This window comes from Palaemon carinicauda, chromosome 3, assembly GCF_036898095.1.
Source record: "Palaemon carinicauda isolate YSFRI2023 chromosome 3, ASM3689809v2, whole genome shotgun sequence".
Lineage (NCBI taxonomy): Eukaryota > Metazoa > Arthropoda > Malacostraca > Decapoda > Palaemonidae > Palaemon > Palaemon carinicauda.
In genome coordinates, this window is record NC_090727.1 from 95957474 (window position 1) to 95968028 (window position 10555).

The following is a 10555-nucleotide window of genomic DNA, read 5'->3' on the forward strand; positions in this document are numbered from 1 at the left end:
CCCTAATCAGCTACATCACCCAATTTCTCCCAGAGTTTATGTAACCCTAATCAGGTACATCACCCAATTTCTCCCAGAGTTCAGTTAACCCTAATCAGCTATATCACCCAATTTCTCCCAGAGTTCAGTTAACCCTAATCAGCTATATCACCCAATTTCTCCCAGAGTTCAGTTAACCCTTATCAGCTACATCACCCAATTTCTCCCAGAGTTCAGTTAACCTTAATAAGCTACATCACCCAATTTCTCTCTGAGTTAAGTTAACCCTAATCAGCTGCATCACCCAATTTCTCCCAGAGTTTATGTAACCCTAATCAGCTACATCACCCAATTTCTCCCAGAGTTCAGTTAACCCTAATCAGCTACATCACCCAATTTCTCCCAGAGTTCAGTTAACCCTAATCAGGTACATCACCCAATTTCTCCCAGAGTTCAGTTAACCCTAATCAGCTACATCGCCCAATTTCTCCCAGAATTCAGTTAACCCTAATCAACTACATCACCCAATTTCTTCCAGAGTTCAGTTAACCTTAATCAGCTACATCACCCAATTTCTCCCAGACCCTAATCAGCTACATCCCCCAATTTCTCCGAGTTCACTTAACCCTAATCAGCTACATCACCCAATTTCTCCCAGAGTTCAGTTAACCCTAATCAGCTACATCACCCAATTTCTCCCAGAGTTCAGTTAACCCTATTCAGCTACATCACCCAATTTCTCCCAGAGTTCAGTTAACCCTAATCAGCTACATCACCCAATTTCTCCCAGAGTTCAGTTAACCCTCATCAGCTACATCATCCAATTTCTCCCAGAGTTCAGTTAACCCTAATCAGCTACATCACCCAATTTCTCCCAGAGTTCAATTACCCTAATCTTTAGCTACATCACCCAATTTCTCCCAGAGTTCAGTTAACCCTAATCAGCTACATCACCCAATTTCTTTCTGAGTTCAGTTACCCTAATCTTCCGCTACATCACCCAATTTCTCCAAGAGTTCAGTTAACCCTAATCAGCTACATCACCCAATTTCTCCCAGACCCTAATCAGCTACATCCCCCAATTTCTCCGAGTTCACTTAACCCTAATCAGCTACATCACCCAATTTCTCCCAGAGATCAGTTACCCTAATATTCAGCTACATCACCTAATTTCTCCCAGAGTTCAATTACCCTAATCAGCTACTTCACCCAATTTCTCCCAGAGTTCAGTTAACCCTAATCAGCTACATCGCCCAATTTCTCTCTGAGTTCAGTGAACCTAATCGTCAGCTACATCACCCCAACACAGAACTGTCAACCAGCATAAGGTGCCAAAGATTACAATGGGACAATAATATCCTGCTCTGTACACTACTACCAGCCAGGGGAGATTAGAAGAGAAACAAGGCTTTTGCGATGTATTCTCAGATAGTTTTGCCAGCAACTAAAAAATACCAGCATGGTATATTGTAAAGAAATACTATTTTTACTTTCAATTTTAATGGAACTAAAAAAATATTCGCTACGATGTTTCCCCAGATAGTTTTGCCAGCAACTAAAAAATACCAGCCGGGTATATTGTAAAGAAATACTATTTTTACTTTCAATATTAATGGAACTAAAAAAAATTTCGCTACGATGTATTCACAGATAGTTTTGCCAGCAACTAAAAAATACCAGCAGGGTATATTGTAAAGAAATACTATTTTTACTTTTCATATTAATGGAACTAAAAGAATTTTGGTTATGAAAATGTATTCCCAGATAGTTTTGCCAGCAAACTAAAAAATACCAGCAGGGTATATTGTAAAGAAATACTATTTTTACTTTCAATATTAATGGAACTGAAAAAAAAAATTCGCTACGATGTATTCCCAGATAGTTTTGCCAGCAAATAAAATATACCAGCATGGTATATTATAGAGAAATACTATTTTTACTTTCAATAATAATTAAACTACAAGAATTTTGGTTTTAAAAATGTATGTATATACGATACACTGTTAGAAATTTGCATTCAAAAACTATACATACCTGTCAACATTTATTCAAGGATTTTAACAGTTAAAAAAAAACGAATATATTGACTTAAAAGAGGTATATTACGGTCACCAACCCATAAAAGATAATATAGTAGGTTAAAAATTACGGTCGCCTGTATTTTACTGAAATACGGCTGAGAACAGTATATTTTTACGGAGAGTTTCCGATTAAAATTACGGTTTTTTTTAACAGTGTATGATAACATACACGACTTTCGCTTATGAAAATGTATGTACATTATATACTATATGGTAGCATACAAGAATTGCGCTTATGAAAATGTATGTACAGTATATACTAATGGTAGCATACAAGATTTGCGCTTATGAAAATGTATGTACAGTATATACTAATGGTAGCATACAAGAATTTCGCTTATGAAAATGTATGTACAGTATATACTAATGGTAGCATACAAGAATTGCGCTTATGACAATGTATGTACAGTATATACTATATGGTAGCATACAAGAATTGCGCTTATGAAAATGTATGTACAGTATATACTAATGGTAGCATACAAGAATTGCGCTTATGAAAATGTATGTACAGTATATACTATATGGTAGCATACAAGAATTTCGCTTATGGAAATGTATGTACAGCATATACTAATGGTAGCATACAAGAATTTCGCTTATGGAAATGTATGTACAGTATATACTATATGGTAGCATACAAGAATTGCGCTTATGAAAATGTATGTACAGTATATACTATATGGTAGCATACAAGAATTTCGCTTATGAAAATGTATGTACAGTATATACTATATGGTAGCATACAAAAATTGCGCTTATGAAAATGTATGTACAGTATATACTAATGGTAGCATACAAGAATTTCGCTTATGAAAATGTATGTAGAGCATATACCATATGGTAGCATACAAGAATTTCGCTTATGAAAATGTATGTACAGTATATACTATATGGTAGCATACAAAAATTGCGCTTATGAAAATGTATGTACAGTATATACTAATGGTAGCATACAAGAATTTCGCTTATGAAAATGTATGTAGAGCATATACCATATGGTAGCATACAAGAATTTCGCTTATGAAAATGTATGTACAGTATATACTATATGGTAGCATACAAAAATTGCGCTTATGAAAATGTATGTACAGTATATACTAATGGTAGCATACAAGAATTGCGCTTATGAAAATGTATGTACAGTATATACCATATGGTAGCATACAAGAATTTCGCTCATGAAAATGTATGTACAGTATATACTATATGGTAGGATACAAGAAAATGTATGTACAGTATATACCATATGGTAGCATACAAGAATTTCGCTTATGAAAATGTATGTACAGTATATACTATATGGTAGGATACAAGAAAATGTATGTACAGTATATACTATATGGTAGCATACAAGAATTTCGCTTATGAAAATGTATGTACAGTATATACTATATGGTAGCATACAAAAATTGCGCTTATGAAAATGTATGTACAGTATATACTAATGGTAGCATACAAGAATTTCGCTTATGAAAATGTATGTAGAGCATATACCATATGGTAGCATACAAGAATTTCGCTTATGAAAATGTATGTACAGTATATACTATATGGTAGCATACAAAAATTGCGCTTATGAAAATGTATGTACAGTATATACTAATGGTAGCATACAAGAATTTCGCTTATGAAAATGTATGTACAGTATATACTAATGGTAGCATACAAGAATTTTGCTTATGAAAATGTATGTACAGTATATACCATATGGTAGCATTCAAGAATTTTGCTTATGAAAATGTATGTACAGCATATACCATATGGTAGCACACAAGAATTGCGCTCATGAAAATGTATGTACAGCATATACCATATGGTAGCATACAAAAATTTTGCTTATGAAAATTTATCTATACACAATGTGGTAACATTGAATAGTAAGCTTAATTGTGAAAAAAAAAAATGAAAATACACAATATCAAACTTAATTGTGAAAAAGGAGAAACAATAAACAAACAAATAGTTATACTACTCCTCACTTTACTACTGAACTTAAATTTACACACACTCCACGCTTGGCGGACTCTCCCAAATAATTTGGATGGCGTCCAAAGGATGTTGTTTGCTTGTTATATCTTTCCCTCTTAAGACATATTTCCTTGTTCTTCATTTTATTTGTAAGTGAATTTCGAAATGAAAGTATAATGTAAGTATTATCTATGACAGACATATAGGAAAAATAGCATGTAGAGTTGCACGTTATTCAAAAGCTTACATATTTCATTTCTATAAATCTAAAACTATACTTGTTCGTATAAGATTAAACTAAAACTATATAGTTCATGTAAAATTCATCTAAAACTATATAGTTCACATCATATTTATCTAAAATATAAACATAGGAAAATTAGCATGTCGAGTTGCACGTTATTCAAAAGCTTATATATTTCAATACCTTAAATCTAAAACTATACTTTTTCATGTAAGATTCATCTAAAACTATATAGTTCATGTAAGATTCGTCTAAAACTATACTGTTCTTATAAGATTCATCTAAAACTATACAGTTCATGTAAGATTCATCTAAAACTATATTGTTCTTATAAGATTCATCTAAAACTATATAATTTATATCAAATTTATCTAAAATCTAAACATAGGAAAATTAGAATTTTGAGTTACTTCCACGTTATTCAAAAGCTTACATATTTCATTTTTATAAATCTAAAACTATACTTGTTCATATGAGATTCATCTAAAACTATAAAGTTCATATCATATTTATCTAAAATGTAAAAATAGGATAATTAGCATTTTGAGTTAATTGCACGTTATTTAAAAGCTTACATATTTCATTTCTATAAATCTAAAACTATACTGTCCTAAGACTCATCTAAAACTATATACTTCATATCATATTTATCTAAAACTACACAGTTCTTATCATATATCTAAAACTACACTTCTTATCAATGTCTAAACATAGGAAAATAGCTAGCCAACTTGCACGTTATTCAAAAGAGCACATTATTTCATTTCCAAAAATCTAAAACTATATTGTTCATATCAAATTTATCTAAAACTATAGTTCATATCAATGTCTAAGCATAGGAAAATTAGTATGTAGAGCTACTTGCACGTTAGCTAAAAGCTAACATACTTAATTTTATTAGCGTGTCTTGATTAGTGTATTTTTGGGAAACATTTTTTTACGATTGGCACCCATTCAAGGTGGAGCCTACCCTTTTTCCATAAATCTAAAACTATGCTGTTCATATAAGATTCTTCTAAAACTATATAGTTCATAACAGATTTATCTAAAACTATACAGGTCTTACCAATGTCTAGATGAGAAAATTAGCATGTTGAGTTAATTGCATGTCATATAAAGGGGCACATTATTAAATCTAAAACTATACTATTCATAATCAGATTTATCTAAAAACTATACCATTCTAATTTATTTATTTTCCTTTTATGGATTCCTTTCCTCACTGGGCTATTTTTTCATGTTGGAGGCCATGGGCTTATAGCATCTTGCTTTTCCAACTAGGGTTATAGCTTAGCTAGTAATAATAATAATAATAATAATAATAATAATAATAATAATAATAAATTAATTTCCTTATTTTCTTTTATTTTATTACCTCACTGGGCTATTTTTTCCTGTTGGACCCCTTGGGCTTATAGCATCTTGCTTTTCCAACTAGGATTATAGCTTAGCTAATAATAATAATAATAATAATAATAATAATAATAATAATAATAATAATAATAATAATAAATTAATTTCCTTAGTTTCTTTTATTTTATTAGCTCACTGGGCTATTTTCCCTGTTGGACCCCTTGGGCTTATAGCATATTGCTTTTCCAACTAGGATTATAGCTTAGCTAGTAATAATAATAATAATAATAATAATAATAATAATAATAATAATGATAATAATAATAATAATAGTAATAATAAAAATGATAATAATAATAAATAAATTGCCTTATTTTCTTTTATTTTATTACCTCACTGGGCTATATTTCCCTGTTGGACCCCTTGGCCTTATAGCATCTTGCTTTTCCAACTAAGGTTATAGCTTAGCCAACAACAACAACAACAACAATAATAATAATAATAATAATAATAATAATAATAATAACAATAATAATAATAATAATAATAATAATAATAATAATAATGTGGTTATCATTCTCATGTCATTCCCATTTTTATCTTTTTTTCCTCCAGGATCTTAAGATGTCCAGAACCACGGCGCTGGACTAGTGGAATGATATTTGAAGCCCTGTTAATATCTCATTCCACTTCAGTCGTGTCTGGGTCGTGGTGGTATGATGGAATGCATCATATTGCTCTCTTAGTTTTGAGATAAACATCTTGTCATTCTGAAATATCAGAGTTCCATTCTTCATATTTTTTCACTTTCACTTTGCATTCAACGCGTGGGTTCAATGTTGAGAAGAACTGTATGAAAATCCTTACAGAGATGTAATGATAAATTGTAATGATTAATTTGCATTTTTTTAATTACAGCTTCGACGCCAATGATCATCAGCGTGTTGGTCTGCTGGGCTTCGGGTATCATTGTGGAATACTTCGGGAACAGAAAGTGTTTAATGATAGGTGTCTCCATCTTGGCGTTGTCTTGGATCGTCATCGCCTTAGCTGAGAGCTTTTGGGCGCTCCTCCTCGGCAGAATCCTTCAAGGACTAACTGGTAAGGTGGAGTTTTTTATTTGCTGTTATTCAAGGGCTTGTGAAATATAGGATTTGATTTAGTCTCTTGTATTATTGCCAGTGAGTCATTAACTTGGTACAACCTTGGGTTTGGTTAACTCTTGTATCACTGCTAGTGAGTCAGTAGCCTATTTTAACCTTGGGTTTTATTAACTCTTGTATCACTACCAGTGAGTCAGTAGCTTATTTCAACTTTGGGTTTGATTAGCTCTTGTACCACTGCCAGTGAGTCAGTAGCCTATTACAGCTTGGGGTTTGATTAACTTGTATTACTGCCAGTGAGTCAGTAGCCTATTACAACCTTGGGTTTGATTAACTTTTGCATCACTGCCACTTAGTAGCTTATCAAAACCTTGGGTTTGATCAACTCTTGTATCATTGTCAGTGAGTCAGTAACTTGGTACAACCTTGGGTTTGGTTAACTCTTGTATAACTGCCAGTGAGTCAGTAGCCTATTTTAACCTTGGGTTTGATTAACTCTTGTATCACTATCAGCGAGTCAGTAGCCTATTTCAACCTTGGGTTCGATTAACTCTTGTACCATTGACAGCAAGTCAATATCCTACTGCAAACTTATAGTGATGTATTAATGCCATAATTTTGATATATCAATGAACTTTTTTATAATCCTTTAAAGTCATGTTTTATATTTCCACATTTCTTCCAGCTTCCATATACATGGTAATCATCACCGTTTACCCAGCTGAGGTCAGCATATCCTGCTGGAGAGGCATCATGACTGGAATCTCAGAGGCAATGGTGATGTTGGGCGCATTTCTGACATATCTAGCTGGGATTAGTTTGCAGCCATCAGCCATAGCCACTTTATTCGCAGTAATGGTCATCCCCAAGTTCGTGGCGTATTATTTCTTGAGGGACTCACCTCTGTGGCTGGCACGCCAAGATAAAGACGAAGAGGCGGCTTCAACCCTCAGGTGCCTCAGAGGACCGACGATTGACATAACAGAGGAACTAGAGCAAATAAAAGATTCCGTTGCTACGGAGAGAATACAGAAGCCAAGCGCCACCGAGCAAATGCTGCTCCTTCGGAAAAAGATTTACTTTAAACCTTTACTGCTTTCAGTCCTCGTGCTACTCTTCAAAGAGCTCACGGGACAATACGCTGCGATGGCCTATACCGTGAAGATTTTCAAGATGGCCGGCTCATCTCTGGACCCTTACTGGTGCGCTGTCGTGATGGGAGCGGCTAGATTTCTACCCTGCTTCACTAGCTGGATTCTCATCGAAAGACTACCTAGGCGGTTGCTAATCTGCAGTTGCATGACGCTCGCTTCCTTCGCTTTGGCGACCCTAGGAGCATTCCTCTTCTTCTGGTCAAAGAAGAAAGATGGACTCCCGCCTTCCTTAGGGTGGATTCCTCTACTGTGCTTCTTGGTGTTCACCTTGGTGTTTGGCTCTGGAATCGGCCCAACTTGCTGGACATTGGTGGCCGAGCTCTTGCCCTCTAAAGTCAGGAATGTTGGGGCTGGAATCATCAACACCTGCTTTAGCTTATTCTTATTCTTAGTCGGATTAACGTTCCCTTTCATGGTGGAAGGCATGGGAATAGGCCTCGTCTTCATCACGTACTCAGCTTGCACATTATCCGGAGTCATATTCATAGTAGCCTGTTTGCCCGAGACCAAAGGGATGACCTTTACGGAAATACAAACAGCCTTAAAAGGAAACAAATACGAGGCATCAGACGCGGCCTAGAGTCAAGTAATGTGGTATATAGATATAGATTTCGTTTCCTAAAATCTTAAGTATTCTCGCAATCCGAAGTCTTATTTGGAATTAGGAGCATCTTCGTTTAGAAAATTTCACATCAGCTGATGCTTGTTTCGCTAAATCACTTGTATAACAATCTCATATTGCATGTAACCAGACTTGACACTACGAAGATGGTATACAGTGCTGTATATCTGTATAAATATAAAGTACGTAACACTCGATACAGAAGGTGTCTGATAAAAAGATATTCTTACTTAGACTTTTATTGTTAGTCTTTCGCATTTTCATCGAAGCTTTATACTATTTAGCTCAAAGACTTGAGAAATACTTAGTCATTCTTACCTTGTTCATGCACCCATACTTAAGTAAATCTATTAAATAATTACATATGTACACTTATGTACACCAAGATCATTCGTAAACAAAATAGGAATTGATTACAATCATTCTTCGAATTCAATTACAAGCTTTATTTTTTAAAACTTCCATCCACATTATATATATATATATATATATATATATATATATATATATATATATATATATATATATATATATATATATATATATATATATATATATACCATTAAGCAGGGGTATCTCAAAAAGATTGTGGCCTTATATACGGGATCACTTCCCCAAAATTTCGCTTTAACTAATTCCTATGGTAATTCAATTGTAACTAGAGGGACACTCAGTTGAGAGCATGCCTTCGCCACGCCAAGCAAGTCTTATTTTGCTCTTAACTCTACTGCGTACTTGTATTTCGATGTATTTTCTTCAAAATCTAATCGATTTCTCCTTGGGTCATGTCCCACATGTCCACCAAGTTTCGTTGAAATTGGTTCAGCAGTTTTTACGTAAAGTTGCTCACAAAAATATAAACTAATTTGCCATTTACTTAACATTGCGATTATTTTCAAAGTACTGCTGCGTACTTGTACTTTGATGTACTTTATCCAAAACGTTACAAATACATCCTTGGGTCATACCCAACTTGACAACCAAGTTTGGTCAAAATCGGTACAATAGTTTTTTCTGTAAAGTTCGTATAAAACAAATAAATAAACTAACAAATAGACGAAACAGACAGGGTGTATACATACCCTTTGGTGGGCAATAATAGAAATATAATCATAAGTAATCCAGATAAATACTCTATTGATGTGATTCCCTCAAATATAAACATCGTCACCCTCATAAACTAACTACCTATGTCATTTTCTCCACTTGTTGGGAAATAAAAAAAAACCTTCTCATTTCCTAATTCTTTATATCATTGTGGTGAGCTTTAATTCACAAATTCTAATTAACAAATTCTAATTCACAAATTCTTCTGTTATGAATTTGTGAATTGAAGCTCAAGACAATGATATAAAAAATTAGGAAAATGAGGTTTTTTTTTTTTTTTTTTTGATTTCTCAACAAGTGGAGAAAATCACTTAATCGTCACCCTTATAAACTAACTGCCTAAGTCATTTTCTCCACTTGTTGGGAAATAAAAAAAAACCTCATTTCCTAATTCTTTATATCATTGTGATGAGCTTTAATTAACAAATTCTAATTCACAAATTCTTCTGTTATGAATTTGTGAATTGAAGCTCAAGACAATGATATAAAGAATTAGGAAATGAGAAGGTTTTTTTTTTTTTTGATTTCCCAACAAGTGGAGAAAATGACTTGGGCAGTTAGTTTAGGAGGGTGACGACATGTTAAGTTTTTCCCGTCAATTCTAAACATTATATCAGTTTATTATTAAGACTTGGCATCCTAAAAAAAATGTGGCCTTATATACGAATAACTTCCTAAAATTACTGTTATAAAATTGTAATTAATAAAATGTAATTATATATAAACCTGATAAATATATTGATGTGATACCCTCAAATATAAACATATGTTAAAAAGTGTTTCCAGTTAATTTTAAACTTTATTTCAATTTCCCAGTACGCTTTTATTAAGTAATACTGTCATTAAATTATAATTAATGAAATTTGATTATAATCCTGATAAATATCATCTTGATGTGATACCCTCAAATATAAACATGTTAAAAAAAAATTTACAGTTAA

The 10555-nt window shown here is 33.1% G+C and overlaps 1 protein-coding gene across 2 annotated transcripts in view; it reads left to right on the forward strand.

The window, feature by feature from the left end:
* LOC137638376 (facilitated trehalose transporter Tret1-2 homolog) overlaps positions 1–8989 on the forward strand; it is a 49292-nt gene extending 40303 nt beyond the window's left edge. For both annotated transcript variants that reach the window (XM_068370404.1, XM_068370405.1), the window contains exons 5-6: positions 6547–6729; positions 7417–8989. In XM_068370404.1, the coding sequence (XP_068226505.1) occupies positions 6547–6729; positions 7417–8465 (1232 nt within the window). In that variant the 3' untranslated portion in view covers positions 8466–8989. The remainder of the gene's footprint in view (positions 1–6546; positions 6730–7416) is intronic.
* Positions 8990–10555: the final 1566 nt, after the last annotated feature.